At 40.8% G+C, this 17144-nt stretch overlaps 1 protein-coding gene across 1 annotated transcript in view; it reads left to right on the top strand.

Annotated features, from left to right (window-relative positions):
- FGD3 (FYVE, RhoGEF and PH domain containing 3) overlaps nucleotides 1-17144 on the top strand; it is a 264838-nt gene that overhangs the window by 212395 nt on the left and 35299 nt on the right. The window contains exons 5-7 of the mRNA XM_063426908.1: nucleotides 4924-5013; nucleotides 6140-6276; nucleotides 12672-12828. Coding sequence (XP_063282978.1) covers nucleotides 4924-5013; nucleotides 6140-6276; nucleotides 12672-12828 — 384 coding nt within the window. The remainder of the gene's footprint in view (nucleotides 1-4923; nucleotides 5014-6139; nucleotides 6277-12671; nucleotides 12829-17144) is intronic.

Here is a 17144-nt window from a genome sequence, read left to right as displayed (position 1 = left end):
CTTTCCATGCCGCTGTGGGGGTGAGGGGGGGTGCCAGAGTGAACTACAGTGTAAGGTATACAACTTTGTATTCCTTACACTATAGAATCCATTTAACACCTAAATGGCAGAGAATTGGGCAGTGAGACAGCAGGGAAATGACATATACACCAAACTGCTTCATTAAGCTAAAATTGTTTTGGTGACTACTGTGTACCTTGAAAAGATCACAGGAGTTGTAAGAACATGAATTTTTCAATTCTTCAGCAGGGCACTATTACATATTAACCCATTTCCAAGCTATGACTTGTTAAAACATCCAAGAAGCTTAATTCCTCCATTATACCTTCATCACCATAGTAGTACAATGTTAGCAAAACTTGCCTGCTCAGTATGTTTTACACGTTACTATTGCCTTACCTTACTATTACTTTTGTGGATTATTTAATATAAAAAAGTAGCTTGAAACGGGGTATCTGTATTCCTAATTCACAGCAGCTATTTATTATAGTTATATTTCAGAGCTAAATAGAGATGCATTCTGACTGGCAGCTAAGTATGCAAATACTGTTTTCTTTGTGCCATTTAAACAGCCTTTGTAAAACATGTACTTTCTTAGAATTATGAGTGTTTTATCAGATGTTCCATGTAGATCAGGAGATGTTGGAGTTAGTTGGGTATTTGCCATTGACCACAAATGACTTCTAAAGAATGCACTCTCCCCATGGAATGTTTAATATAATATCTCATTATTAAATCTAGTGACGCAAATATATACGATAATAATTAAAATAGCCATAAGCCATAGCCATGTTTTTAGGGCGTCATAAAACTCAATTTGTAACTTAATATGAATAAAATGAAACATATTTAGAATCATAGATAAGCAATAAAGCATGATTTATGTCAAATTCTTATCTTACCATTTGTGAAGATAAAGGAAAAAAAATAAAATATACAATTCTGAAGTTGGAAATTTCCACTGCTGCTCAGTATACTAGAGTCTGCTTTACTTGACGTAGTGGTTCATACCTCCTAGCACTGGGTACTATGTAATCAGGAAGGGTTGGCAGAGTGACATGGCATTTAATAATGTTTTTAAAGTTATGATGCCTGGGGATAGTTCCCTGGTGTCCCCAGACACAGAACATCAGGGAACAAAATCAGGACAACTGGGAACAAAATCAATACCCAACTAACTCCAACCTTCATAACCATAGTAGTACAAAATCAGGACAACTGGGAACAAAATCCATACCCAACTAACTCCAACCTTCATAACCATAGACGTAGTGGTTCATACCTCCCAGCACTGGGTACTATGTAATCAGGAAGGGTTGGCAGAGTGAAATGGCATATAATGATGTATTAAAGCTATGCTGCCTGGGGATAGTTCCCTGGTGCCCCTAGACACAGAACAACAGGGAACAAAATCAGGACAACTGGACATAACCCCCCCACCTCCCCCAAAAACCACTGTGGTACTCCGCAGATTTGGTCAAAATAGTAAAAACCAAAAAGTTAGCATTTAGAAATTATAAAAAAAAAAGAGTGAGGAAGATAGACAGATCTATAAGAATAGGCAGAAAGAGGCTAAGCAAGTTATAAGAGCTTCCAAATCACACACAGAAGAGAAAATAGCACAGTCAGTAAACAAAAAAGGGGACAAAACATTTTTAGATATATAAATGAGAAAAGAAAAGTAAAACAAGGATTATTTAGATTAAAAACAAAAGAAGGAATGTGTGTAGAAGAGGATAAAGGTCTAGCTGACTGCCTCAATGAATATTTTTGTTCAGTATTTACAGATGAAAATGAAGGAAAGGGACCTCAGTTAGGAAAAAGGATAATTGAGTCATTTGTTACATGTGAGTTTACAGAGGAAGAGGTTCTATTTCAACTGTCAAAAGTAAAGACAAATAAGTCAATGGGACCTGATGGAATACACCCAAAGCTATTAAAAGAGCTTAGTGGTGTACTAGCAAAACCATTAACAGATTTATTTAACCAATCATTGTTAACAGGAGTAGTCCCAGAAGATTGGAAGTTAGTGACTGTTGTGCCCATTCACAAGAAAGGTAGTAGGGAGAAGTCGGGCAACTATAGGCCAGTAAGCCTTACTTCAGTAGTGGGGAAAGTGATGGAAACCATGTTAAAGGATAGGATTGTTGAACATCTAAAAACACATGGATTTCACGATCAGAGACAACATGGGTTTACTTCAGGGAGATCATGCCAAACTAATCTTATTGATTTTTTTGATTGGGTAACTAAAATAATAGATCAAGGTGGTGCAAAAGACCAGGCTTACCTAGATTTCAGTAAGGCTTTAGACACTGTTGCACATAGAAGGCATAGTTTATGGAACATTTCCTGCGCCATCTTAGAAACTGCTGGATGACCTGTGACTGAGACACGGCTTTCTAATGCTGGGCAGTACCGTTTACTCCAGAATGCCTTGATAGTCTTCTGATTTGATTTAGCCCTGAACAGAATCTAGGCACACAATGGCAGAGGCAGCAAAGCAACCCCAATATGTCACTGAGCCTCCTCCATGTTTCTCGGTAGGGATGGTGCTCATTTCTTTGAAAGCTTATTTCGTTTTCCGTCTGTAAATATGGAGTTTAAATTGCCAAAAGGCTCTGCTTTTGTATTCTCTGCCCAAAGGACATCCACCCTGAATTCCCTGCCTTGTCAATATGCATTTTAGCAAACTCCAGTCAGGAGTTCAGAGACAATGGTGCAGTACCAATTACAGTACCCATATTATTATATTGACGATTTGAAAAACATTTCATATCAGCTGCTTTGGCCTTAAATTTGAAATTCACTTTTTTTCTGTCATTTTTCTTTTTAGTAGTACCCTCCTTATGTTTAATATTACAAAGGAACAATCCAAGCCCTGTAACCATTACATCCCTCTCTAGTTGTTGTGGTGTCAAAAGGGCCTTGGTGCTGTCACCTGGTAAAATATCAAACCTGGGTCTCACCTGGTGCCAGTGTAAAATCCTGTCCTATTTGGCCAGAGATCTACAACTAATTTTCTCGCACAGGCGCTTTAGTAGGTTTAGACACTTTGCGCCCTTTTGCTTGCCGCGCAAGCACCTGTGAAAAGGGAGATTTCCTGTTTGTGTCTGTGGACGCACTTAAGGGTGGAGTGTTCGTGCTTCTTTGTACTATTTTAATTTGATGAGCTTGTGACTTTTTAGAAGATGGATTTGGTTTGCGTTCAACCTTCGGGAGAAACACAAATTTGCATTTTAAATTTTTATTTTATTTTTTGCCTCCATTCGTCTCTCCCAAGTGACACAATGGGGTAAATTAATTCACTTTGGTTACTGTATTATGCACTGATTGTTTATTGCACTTATATATTCTTCTCTATGTGGTGTTAGCTTGACAAAGAGCTTTGTTACTCTGTTGCATTTTAGTTCCAATAAATCTGCCTTATCTTTGAACCTTGTGAGTGTTTGAAGCATCTTCTTCGATATATACCATATGCTAAGGATTTGCTGGTGCTGTCTCAGTGAGCACCCTGTGATTTCTGGGAATGGAGTGCGATCCCTCCTCTCTTTTGTGTTCATATTTAGCAGGAGAAGGCAGATTGCTCTTTCGTGCAAAGCAAGCCTTTTTTTTTTTTGGTTTTGTCGATAAGTGTTACAAAGAATACCATAGCATTGCATAGAATATTTACCTCACTGTGTAGGACACATAAACCGTCACAGAAGTTGAGATTTTAGTTCCCTATCAAAAATACATTTTCCTTGGTGCTTTTTATTAGCGATTCTACAAAGTATTCCTCTTCAGGGACTCAGAAAATGTATGAGAAACAGGCATAAGTTTCTGTCTTATGTCAAAACATGCCTCCTAACTCCCCCATTCTGTCAAAAACATACCTCCCAACTTCCGCGTCCTGTGAAGCGGGGAGCTGGTGGGAGGGACAAAAAGGGGATGCATTCACTCATAGACCTCACCAGGCTGCTTTCTAATAAGCCAGGCTCACAGAGGGTAGACCCTGCAGGGATCACTGTTACAGTACTCTCTGCAGGGTCCTGGTGCAGGGCAGCTGGGGTAGCCGAAGGTGGGACACTAGGGAATGTAAAGGCGGGATAGGACCCAGAAATCAAGACAGCTTGGTGGCAAGCAAAAGTTTGCAGAGGTTCAGTTATGTTCTCTTCAAATGGACTACTTTGATTTTTCTAAACCATTATAAATAATTTAAAGAGTTTTTTATGATACCATACAGTGTCCAAGACTTTCAAGGAATTTGGCAAGAATTGGGCTTTTCCCCAGTACCTAAAGTTTATCCCTGAAATTGGTACAACATTATAAGGAATTCTCAGTACTTCATGTACAGGCTCAGACAGCACAGGTAGCTAAGCGTCATTAAGATGCAGGTGACTTTTTTTTTTTTTTTTAGCAAGGACAAACTGATGCACGCTCATTGTTTGTATTTAGCGGTGTTGAAATAGTAGTTCATCTGTGTAAAAAAAGGTTGCGGTCATTCAGTGTGGCCACATTTATTATACTGCAAACAGAAAATGCGATAGTGAGTTGTCATGTTTATGAAGTCTTGAGTGCATGCAGGGGTGGCCTTAAGATGCTGAGGAAACACTTGTTTTTGTTATTTTTCCAAAATACTTGAAATGGTTTAAAAAATAATTATGGAGACTGCAACCATAGCTCCCTAGCACCATAACCACTACAATCAACTATAATAGTAACCAAAAAAACCTTGGCATACTGACCGACTCGTCTATGCATAGAATGTTCATTAAATCAGGTCTCATGTACTCTTAAGGAAGAGACTGTATTTGTATTTTTTCAAGATGTCAGATATTTTAAAGATTTTAAACTGATATTTCAAAGATATTTTAAACTGAAAACATGGCATTTGAAGACAATATCAACTATTTAATGTGTCCTTTTCAATGTTCCTTTCAGTGCACAGAGCCACAGAAACTGTTCAATATCGCCAGTGAGCTACTTCACACAGAGGAAGCATACGTTAAAAGGCTACATCTGCTTGACCAGGTACTTTTATTACAAATCCATACACTTAAGTAAACTTGGACAATCAACATTGCACATTTTCCAGAAACACACGTTAAATACTATATAGAAATAGATTCTCATTAGGAATGGCCCTCTGGATTATTCATTAGACATCCTGAATGGTTTCTTGGACAGCAGTAGTGATCGATATATATGCATTAGCACTTCATACAAAACCATTTTTATTTTCCCAATTATTTTTAAACGACATTAACACAGCAGTGCTGTAAAGGGGTACAATAAATATTAGAGGCTTTTGACACTATGCAGAGATGTGCAAATATTCTGTGACACGATGCAGAGATACAGGAAATATTAAACTACTGACAGTATGCAAGAATAGTGATACTCCCGGGGACATGTGACATTAAACAGAAGTGCTAAGAATTTCAGACCAAATGCTACATTCCTCATCATCCAATTTTTAAAGACCCTATGACAGCATAGAATGCCCTATTTATTTAGCATTGATACCTCTATACAGCCTAGCAGCTGTTCATTGAGTGTGTTGGAAACACATCCTTCAGAATGGATTGTATTTTAAAGGGACACTATAGTCACCAAAACAACTTTAGCTTAATGAAACCATTTTTTGTGTATAGATCATGCCCCTGACATTTCACAGCTTGATTCAATGCCTTATAGGAGACATTATAAATTAAACAGAATTTGCAACAAAGAAAGTGTAAACATTAGATGACGCTTTACAGGAATTGCATAGGAAGGCTGTGTAAGTCACGTGCAGGGAGGTGTGACTAGGGATGCATAAAGAATGTGATTTAACTTCTAAGTGAGCAGTGACACTGCAAGGCTATTATCTATACACCAAAACTGCTTAATTAAGCTAAAGTTAACAAAAGTTTGTGATGATTTACATGGTGTGCTAGAGGAAATTATATACCACTGGTTGAAAATGCATGGATAAGCTTGTTTGAGACAAGTGGAGAGAAGTTTATAGTGGTGGCTATTTTGGAGCCCTCATTTAACTCTCTGTGTGCCCAGAAGGGCAAGCACACATCATTTTCTTAGCCCACCCCATCAAACATTAATAATGAAATGTAACATGTCTGTCTGCATATTCACGCCTAAATTATTTACACAACAGGTATTCTGCACCAAGTTGGTGGCTGCTGGTATCCCGACTGAAGTGACAACTGGAATATTCTCCAATATTTCATCAATCTATTGCTTTCACTGTCAGTTTCTACTTCCGGAACTGAAAACTCGAATAACCCAAGAATGGTGAGGAATTATCAAACAATTCATTTTCCAACTTTAAAAGGATGATTTTAGTATGTTAGTTGAGCTTAGTACTGTCTAGAAAGCTGTCAAATGTACAGCCAAATTATCATGCTGTAGAATATAGAATGTATATTACCACCAACATATTCCTCATTGCTATACAGTTTATAAAACGTATATTAAAGCGGCACTGTCATGCCGAACTTACCTTTCCTCAATCTCTTCCTCTTCTCCCCCTCTCTCAGGATCTGTTATTCTTTTCTTCCTGTCTTCTTTAGTTTTCTTTAAAATTATAAGACAAAGTAGGGACTCTTTGCCTTATGGAGGATTCCTCCGCTTGACCAGCTCTGACCAGCGGAGGAGCAAGTGTGCTTCATTTCCGCTGGTCAGAGCAATTTTCCCATGATCCCTAGCTTTCCTCCCAGTTCCCACAATACTTCCTGTCAGTATTGCCGAAAGTCCTGTCACTTAGACAGAACGCCGGCAAAACTGCCGAATTGCATCCTAACAGAATGAGAAGAGTTTCTCCATTGGTGTTAGGATGCAATTCGGTACTTTGCTCGTATCGGAATTTCATTCTAATGAATGAAACTCCGATCCTATTCATTGCTGTGGCTGCATCTTGCAGCCGCTTAGTAGATAACTCCCTAATTCCCACGGTATCAGGGAGCTATCTACTAAAAGGCTGAAAGACCTGAATTGGTCTTGAAGCCAAATGTACTAATACTAAGTAAAGATTACTTAGTATTAGTAAATAATATGCCCCTACTCGCTATACCGCGAGTAGGGGCATGTCTAGTAAGCAGTGAGCAGCCTGTGGCTGCTCACTGTAAAAAAAATAAAAATAAAACACCTAATAACCCCCCCCCCCCCCCCCGCGCGGGGGTTAAAGATGGGGGGACCTACTGTCCTCCCCCCTGGCCCACACCCCTGCGTGGTAGGAGGGGTCCCTAATAAAATAATAAGGGGGGGGGACCTACTGTCCTCCCCCCCTGGCCCCCACCCCTGCGCTGTGGGTGGGGGCCCTAATAAAATAATAAGGGGGGGGACCTACCGTCCTCCCCCCCTGGCCCCCACCCCTGCGCTGTGGGTGGGGGCCCTAATAAAATAATAAGGGGGGGGGACCTACTGTCCTCCCCCCCTGGCCCCCACCCCTGCGCGGTGGGTGGGGGCCCTAATAAAATAACAAGGGGGGGGACCTACTGTCCTCCCCCCTGGCCCACACCCCTGCGTGGTAGGAGGGGTCCCTAATAAAATAATAAGGGGGGGGGACCTACTGTCCTCCCCCCCTGGCCCCCACCCCTGCGCTGTGGGTGGGGGCCCTAATAAAATAATAAGGGGGGGGACCTACCGTCCTCCCCCCCTGGCCCCCACCCCTGCGCTGTGGGTGGGGGCCCTAATAAAATAATAAGGGGGGGGGACCTACTGTCCTCCCCCCCTGGCCCCCACCCCTGCGCGGTGGGTGGGGGCCCTAATAAAATAACAAGGGGGGGGACCTACTGTCCTCCCCCCCTGGCCCCCACCCCTGCGCGGTGGGTGGGGGCCCTAGTAAAATAATAAGGGGGGGGACCTACTGTCCTCCCCCCCTGGCCCCCACCCCTGCGCTGTGGGTGGGGGCCCTAATAAAATAATAAGGGGGGGGGACCTACTGTCCTCCCCCCCTGGCCCCCACCCCTGCGCGGTGGGTGGGGGCCCTAGTAAAATAATAAGGGGGGGGACCTACTGTCCTCCCCCCCTGGCCCCCACCCCTGCGCTGTGGGTGGGGGCCCTAATAAAATAATAAGGGGGGGGACCTACTGTCCTCCCCCCCCTGGCCCCCACCCCTGAGCGGTGGGTGGGGGCCCTAAATGAACCCCCCCCCCCCATTAAGGTGACTAGGGGTCCCAAGCCCCTAGTCACCCCCCCCCACCCAAAACATTCTATCCCCTACCTACCCCCCTCACCCTAAAAATAGTGAGGGGGGAATAAAATAACTAACCTGTAAAAAAAAAAAAATTAAACTTACCATTTGACGTCTTCTTTTTTCTAAATTCTTCTTTCTTCAGCCACCAAAAAAGCCAAATAAAAATCCATCATACCCGTCGCACTTTAAAAAAAAAACCGAGCGCAAAAAAAAATTAATCCATGTTCACCCATGGAGGGCACGCCGCGTACTGAGCTCCGCAGGGCGGATCAAGGCTTATATAGCCTTGCCCCGCCCTGCAATTAGGCTTAGAACACACTGATTTGTTGGTTTAAGCCAATCAGAGTGCTCTGTGTCATTTTACACAGCGTGGGAAAATTCAAAAGAACTTTCCCACGCTGTGTAAAATGACAGATCACTGTGATTGGATGGTTTTCAAGCCATCCAATCACAGTGCTCTGTGTCATTTTACAAGCGTGGGAAAATTCCAAAGAACTTTCCCACGCTTGTAAAATGACACAGAGCACTGTGATAGGATGGATTTCAAGCCATCCAATCACAGTGCTCTGTGTCATTTTACAAGCGTGGGAAAATTCCAAAGAACTTTCCCAAGCTTGTAAAATTACACAGAGCACTGTGATTGGATGGCTTGAAAACCATCCTATCACAGTGCTCTGTGTCATTTTACAAGCGTGGGAAAGTTCTTTGGAATTTTCCCACGCTTGTAAAATGACACAGAGCACTCTGATTGGCTTAAACCAACCAATCAGTGTGTTCTAAGCCTAATTGCAGGGCGGGGCAAGGCTATATAAGCCTTGACCCGCCCTGCGGAGCTCAGTACGCGGCGTGCCCTCCATGGGTGAACATGGATTATTTTTTTTTTTGCGCTCGTTTTTTTTTTTGTTTTTTTTTAAAGTGCGACGGGTATGATGGATTTTTATTTGGCCTTTTTGGGGGCTGAAGAAAGAAGAATTTAGAAAAAAGAAGACGTCAAATGGTAAGTTTAATTATTTTTTTTACAGGTTAGTTATTTTATTCCCCCCTCACTATTTTTAGGGTGAGGGGGGTAGGTAGGGGTTAGAATGTTTTGGGGTGTGGGTGGGGTGACTAGGGGCTTGGGACCCCTAGTCACCTTAATGGGGGGGGGTTCATTTAGGGCCCCCACACACCGCTCAGGGGTGGGGGCCAGGGGGGAGGACAGTAGGTCCCCCCCCTTATTGTTTTATTAGGGCCCCCACCCACCGCGCAGGGGTGGGGGCCAGGGGGGAGGACAGTAGGTCCCCCCCCTATCTTTATTTAGGGCCCCCACCCACCGCTCAGGGGTGGGGGCCAGGGGGGAGGACAGTAGGTCCCCCCCCTTATTATTTTATTAGGGCCCCCACCCACCGCGCAGGGGTGGGGGCCAGGGGGGAGGACAGTAGGTCCCCCCCCCTTATTGTTTTATTAGGGCCCCCACCCACCACGCAGGAGTGGGGGCCGGGGGGAGGACAGTAGGTCCCCCCCCCTTATTGTTTTATTAGGGCCCCCACCCACCGCGCAGGGGTGGGGGCCGGGGGGGAGGACAGTAGGTCCCCCCCTTATTATTTTATTAGTGCCCCCACCCACCGCGCAGGGGTGGGGGCCAGGGGGGAGGACAGTAGCCCCCCCCCCCCTTATTACCATTTATGTTTTTACAGTGAGCAGCCACAGGCTGCTCACTGTTTAGTGGACATGCCCCTACTCGCGGTATAGCGAGTAGGGGCATTGGGGAGATTTTAATCTCCCTTGTGCTGTTATGGGGGTCATATTGACCCCCATAGAGTGAGGGGGGGACCTGGGGGGCTTATGAAGTGGTGGGGAGCACAGCTCCCCACCGCTTCTGTCTTTACATATTACAAGGAGGGAGCTGCACGTCGGTAGCTCCCTCCTTGTAATAAACTGATCGAACAAACGAACACTGATACTCAGTGTTAGTTTGTTCGTCTGATTTTTTCTATTCATTCATTCGTCTGTCTGATGAATGAATGAATAGATGAAATTCCCGTTCGCATGTCCAGGTGTTTCACTGGGCATGTGCTGGAATCTCACAGTCTGTCTAGTGTGGGTAGATGACGTGTCCCACAGGGACTTCACCTACCCACACAAAGATGGCGGCGCCCTGAATAAAGATCGGGGCAGAAGATACAGATTTAAAAATAGGTAATCTGGGGGGCTTAGGGGCATTTGGGGGTGACTAGGGGGTCAATTGGATGTAGTGGAGGCGGGAGGGGGGTTAAAAAAAAAACGGGATTCGGCATGACAGTGCCGCTTTAATGTTTTTTTGTTGTGTTTTTTTGACAATACATGTTAGGGTCAAATGATGATGAGGTCCCTCAAGGGAAGTTACTTAGATAATATAAGATATGCCCAATTTTAAAAAAAATATATTGATTGAAAGTGAGCAGGCAAGTTGTCTGGTGTGAAATATTGTGAACTGTGTTGGGTAAAGAAATACAATGATAATCTAATACTCTAGCATTTTTAGCATTTTCTTAAAAGACCAGATATTCGGGTAATGTCTAATTAGGAGAAGGCATAATATTCCAGAACCTGGGAGGGAGCTCTAGAATAGTCTTGAAGGTGATTTTTCGGGAGGGGATTTGAACAGAGGACAGGTTTGCTGACAAAGATGTGTTGAGTTTTGTGGGCAAGTGCTCGTATTCCTAAATGATACGGGAACAGAACAGGAAGGAAGTGTGATGATTTATATGAACTTTGGTGAAGTCTCTTGAATCACAAATTAATTTTAAGATGGTAATCTGTAGTATTTGGTTATTGAATGAATATTAGGAATGAATGAGTGGGCAGAGTAAGAAAATAAACAAAGGCAACTTCTGGGGTAGGGTTGATGGTAGCAAAGGGTGGGAAAAAAGGGGGCTATAACTGGAAAAGGAAGGTGAAGAAGCTTGTTCAGCTGCACATAGGAGGCTGGTTGGCCATGGCTGTTACTATGCCTGCTTTTTCTATCACATTCAGTGGCCACTCGCCCTGTAGTAAAAGCATACAATGTAGGTACAATAAGCTTGTTGAGCACAGGGCAACCTTAGAATATTTTCTCCTACATTTCAAATAGTGGTTTGTACTGACTCATCAAACGTGTAATAGGATATCTGGAAAGTTTGGAACTTTATCGAGAACACTCCTGGAGGGCTAAAATGTAACCTTAGGATAGAAAGCAAGGGGGAACTCACATTTTTCCAGAGGAATATAGAAATGGGCTTATAGAAATCCCGGTGTTCTGACGCCCTGGCATTAAGTCTGATTGAATGTCATATGCTATGTTTCCATCATCCAGCCTGATGGCTTTGGTATCCAGTCTACTGGACAGGTGTGCACACATGCTGAGAGAATTAATAGCTAGCATCTTGTATTGTGGCTCTATCAACAATTAAAACAGGAGGTCATGTGCTTATGGTGCATAGTGTTTTATTAATTTCTCACATGACTCTAATTGTTTATGCTTGGAAGTATGACCAGATAGCTCCCAGATTACTAAATGGTGAGAGTAAGATAGGTGTCGCAACCACAATATCAGTAAGGTAAAGAGTATCCATGGGGACACCATATTTACAGTCTGTGTTGCCTGCTTTCCATTGATATGATGACATGCAGATTGATTGTTTTAGGGATCAGTTTGATAGAGATAATATCTGTTTAAGTGTGCTACTTGGGAAGTAGGCCAATAGTAATCATCAAAATCAGCAAAGAGCTTCCAAACAGATGCAGAGCATCACAAGCATCTGCTTAGATGGCATTCAGGCTCTTCCCTTAAGATCAGGCCCTCCAGATGTTGCTGAACTATAACTCCCATAATTCTCTATTCGATTTAAAGAAACATGGAAGTTGTAGTTAAGTAAATTTTGGAAGACCAGAGTTTGGAGAACCCTGCTTTAGATGGTTACTTTTTGATTCCAGAGTAATGGAAAGTGATGTAGCATTGCAGGTGTTAAGGAAAGTTATTGGTAAGATGTTGGTAAAACCAAACTGTTCATCCTTCTGCATTTAAAAGCATGATAAACTATTTATTTATAAAATATTTTACCAGGAAGGATACAAGGAGATTTCTTTTATTTTCACATATGGGTAAAAACTATAATATTGACATACATAGCCATAAAAACAATCCCTATAATTTAGTGAATGTGACACCGTGATTGTGTATGATGTAATTTCAACACATTTAAATGGTATGCTTCTCTTGTTTAGACATGTGGGAAGCACTGACTAGCCTAAATATTTCACAGCTTTCCAGTTTACCAGCTGCATCGAAAATCTCCATCGTCATAGGAAATCATGTTAGTTGCTAAAAAAAAAATCCCAAAATGAGGATTTAAAAAACAAAACCATTTTAATACATGAACAAAATTAAATTATTTATACAATCAATTCTTCCTTCATATTATACATTGTAATAGTTGTATTGTCAGAAAATAATTGTTATGATTATAACATTTATTTTTTTACATCATGTAAGGGATACAAATCCGCGGCTTGGGGACATCCTTCAAAAGCTGGCTCCATTCCTAAAGATGTATGGGGAGTATGTAAAGAATTTTGATAAAGCTATGGAAATGGTGAATTCCTGGACACAGCGCTCATCGGTCTTTAAAGAAGTCATTCAAACAATACAGGTAAAGGGAGAGAGAATATGAATTTTTATCTTAGCACTGTTGATGTATGTATGTGGAAATATATATAACATGAATTTAATTTGTCTATCCATCCATTCATTTATCATCCTTGCAATTATCCCCCTGATTTCAGGTAGCACTGAGGTGTGTATATATTAGATGCAAAAAGGTTTAGTGTGTATTAGGGGAGAATAATGCCATCTCCGTTTTAGAGATATTTATAAACAGCTTGACCTTACCATCTTTTTTATGAGGTCTTCTCAATAGCGTGTTTCCCCTAATACGTTCACTGTTACGTATTATATACATAACATACATGCTTCAGTTTTGCCTAAGATTAGTGGGCGTTACATTTCCAGGCAGCAGCTATTTAGCTGGCAGTATTAAAATGGTGTTAGTTTCCAATCAAGGGTGTAATATCGCTAATTATGTATGTCTCCCAGACTGCACAGAGGTGATCCGTGCATTATTACCTTTCTTTAGATGACATGTTGTTGTTAACGCTTGTGTATCTCACTGAGTAGATTAATTAATTAATTAATTGCAATTTAGATGTGTATGGAATCTTTCTGGACACAATGTTTCACTACAGTCTATGTGTGTACATTGCACCATAAATCAAAATTCCAAACATTTAGCTGAATTTAGAGCCTGCAGCAAAACTTGCTGAGTGCACCAAAGTTGAGCATGCACTCTTCCCTTGGCAAATAGTTGTTAGAGCCAGTTAACTATTCTGTCATAAACACAACTGCAATTTGTTCTCCACACTTTCTAAATATTTCTTGTCGAAATGACATGGATTGACTGCAAAATGCATGGATGCTCTCAACTTAATTTTCTCGGTAGGAAAAAGCACTCCTAATTAGCGTAAAGCCCCATCCAATCGCAAAAGGACATACTCATCTCGTTACCCTACACTGGGGCTCAAAATTTCACATCCTACACTACTAGTAGTGAAAAGTTACTCACTACTTGAAGCCTGAAGGGACAATGGCACAATATCCAGGAACAAATTTCTCTGTGTCAGGGTTGAATTTTCACTCACTAGTGGAGAGTAGACTTGTGCAAAAATTAATCTGAACCAAATTTCTCTTAATCCACTGCAAATGAATTGATCTCCAAAGATTTACCTTGGAGTGACTAAGACTCCACAAGGGAATCCAATATTAATTGATTCTTCGTTCTGATGTGTATTAAAAGGAATTTGGTTCCGACGAACTGCTTCAAGCTAATGTTTGCACAAGTCTAGAGGTGAGTGGACAGTTATGTAACCTTGCTCTTGATTGCTTAATATGCCATAAAATCCACTGTGCCTGGAAAATGTGCCCTAAACTATATACTTAAATTGAAACATTGAAAAAAGGAAATAAAAATGAGCTGCTGGCGTACTGCCCGGAGGAAATAACTGCACTCTCCTAAATTAGGGGGTAACCCTATTAGACAAATAAGTCATAGAACAAGAATAGCTGAAAGATGCAATAAATCTACTATATATGTATATAGTCATAGATTGTTGTTAGTCTTTTTAATACCCCTATTATTCAATTGTTGTTTACTGTCTTCCCTGTCTGAAGAGCTATTGCACTCTTCAGTTATTCTTGTTCTACGAGTTATATATTCAGCAACCTTGTCTCTCAATGCAGAGTAAAAGTGCTACATTGCCGTTCTGAGCAAAATCCACAGAAAAACATCTCCACTGGGTTTTCATGGTAATGGTGTGGACTTCGTTCAAAAAAATGCAGTAGTCAAGAAAATAAACCCTAAATGGCTTGTAAAGTCCATGATTACTCTACGACCAACTGTAAATGGCTTGTGAAGTCCGTGATTACTCTACTACCAACTGTAAATGGCTTGTGAAGTCCATGATTACTCTACTACCAACTGTAAATGGCTTGTGAAGTCCATGATTACTCTACTACCAACTGTAAATGGCTTGTGAAGTCCATGATTACTCTACTACCAACTGTAAATGGCTTGTGAAGTCCATGATTACTCTACTACCAACTGTAAATGGCTTGTGAAGTCCATGATTACTCTACTACCAACTGTAAATGGCTTGTGAAGTCCATGATTACTCTACTACCAACTGCAAATGGCTTGTGAAGTCCATGATTACTCTACTACCAACTGTAAATGGCTTGTAAAGTCCATGATTACTCTACTACCAACTGTAAATGGCTTGTGAAGTCCATGATTACTCTATTACCAACTGTAAATGGCTTGTAAAGTCCTCTATACACGCATGCGGACACTTCTATCTCTACATAGATCTGTTTTAAACCAGCATACAAATTAGCACAATTTTAAATGTCCCAGTTGGTAAAACATTCTTTTGACTGTAACAACGAGTGCCTCTTTTAGTAAAGGTTCAGTGTTTAAAATAAATTATCCATGGAGTCATTATGAGTAATTCGATAGTTTGTTCTTGCAATTGATAGATTATGTGTTAAGTATACTGCTTCCTTATCTTCCTCACTTATCGACATTTCAAACAATTTCCACAGCCTTGATATGAATGAGCAGAAATCAATAACTCTACAAAAAGAGCTTCCATTGTGTGCTTCAGCCTTGTATACTCACCCAATCCTTCTGCATGGAATTTCAGTTCGACAGCACAATGCATCTGATTTGTCTGTAAAAACAAAAAATCGGTACATCACAAAACAACATTTTTGAATTGGTATCAGAACAATATCAAAAAATAACATGTAACTGATGTAATTATTTACTAAGGTGTTAAGAATTGACCAGGGAGTTGTAAACCTCAAATAGCTCTCTTACCAATATAATAAAAAAAATCTAAACCGTTTTTCTTTCTGTTTTTTTAATATCATTGTGTAACTGAAAGAAGTAAATGTGGCAAACATTATTAAACATTTTCTGGATTCCAACATAATCTATTGAACTCGATTTTGCACAGATGGAAAGGAGGGGGGTGGGAGGGAGTGGGAGATAATAGAAATAAAAATATCTCTGGAACACAAAAACCTATCTTTAGTGTACTAAAAGTATTTGTAAATTAACCAGCATTGATTAAGTGCCACAATGTGATAATTAAACCGATCTGGCCACAGTCTTGTTTGCCTCAGAGTGGTGTTAGATGAAGTTTAAGGTTTCACCCCTGCCCCATCCAATTAAGTAAGCTGATTTTCAGAGCCCATACTTGTACAGTAGGAGATACATTATTAGTGGTGTTACAGTGCAAATTTAGTCCATTGTCTTAGCAGTCTTTGTTCTCATGATAGATCGTAATGCAATAAAAAGATGCCTCTGAATTGCCATAATTTGCAGTAAATCTCTAGCCAATAACAGAGACTTCTCAGGGAATTCTTTTTATTCCCTAGCTTACAATGAGAGAGTGTACGTTTCTCATAAACGTCTGTCTAGCTGGTATTTATAAAACTTGTATCGCAGCCACTTATGTGCACCCCCATGCTTTTTAGCATGTTTCTCCTATGAATGGGAAGTTGTGATTGTTTTTCCCCCCCACATGTAGAGTTCCATGTGGGAGAAGAAATGCATTTGATATGTATTGCCTCATACTTATTCCATATTTTTCTCCACGTTAAATCTCTTTTCTTTATTTAATATATCAAATAATAAGGATCTATTTAAAAAAAAAAAAAAAAAACATACAGGGATATAATTTCTAATTAGTAGGGTAATAGCTTCTTGATCCAAGGAGACATCTGACTGCATTTAGGCTGGAAGAAAGGAGATTTAATCTAAGGCAAATGAAAGGTTTTTGTTTTTTTACAGTAAGAGCAATAAGGATTTGGAATTTTTTGCCTGAAGAGGTGGTTTTGTCAGAGTCCATACAGATGTTTAAACTGCAATTGGATAAATACTTCCAAAAACACAACATACAGGGATATAATTTCTAATTAGTGTGGTAATAGCTGCTTGATCCAAGGAGACATCTGACTGTCATTTTGGGGTCAAGAAGGAATTTTTTCCTAGTTTGTTGCAAAATTGGAAGCGCTACAGACTAGGTTTTTTGCCTTCTTTTGGATCAACAGCAAAAACACAAGTTAAAAACACATATTTAACTTGATGTCTAAAGTGTTCTCTTAAGTTCTACTTTATTTGCCTTGTCTTCCCACCCGATGGAGGTAAGGTGCAAGGGAGCAAAAAACAAACAAACAATCATGCAAAAAAGTTATATAATGTTAGGTGCCTGGAATTTCCTACACTCAGATACAATAAAATCAGACATCTAACCAGCTAGCTATTTTAACCCATTAACTTCCTGATAAACAGATCTGCTTGCAATGCCCTACATAACTCCTGATCCATAAAGGGACACTATAGTCAAC

Source organism: Pelobates fuscus, chromosome 7 (genome assembly GCF_036172605.1).
Source record: "Pelobates fuscus isolate aPelFus1 chromosome 7, aPelFus1.pri, whole genome shotgun sequence".
Classification (NCBI taxonomy): domain Eukaryota; kingdom Metazoa; phylum Chordata; class Amphibia; order Anura; family Pelobatidae; genus Pelobates; species Pelobates fuscus.
The sequence above is the reverse complement of the archived record's forward strand: the minus strand, read 5'-3'. Positions and strand labels throughout refer to the sequence as shown.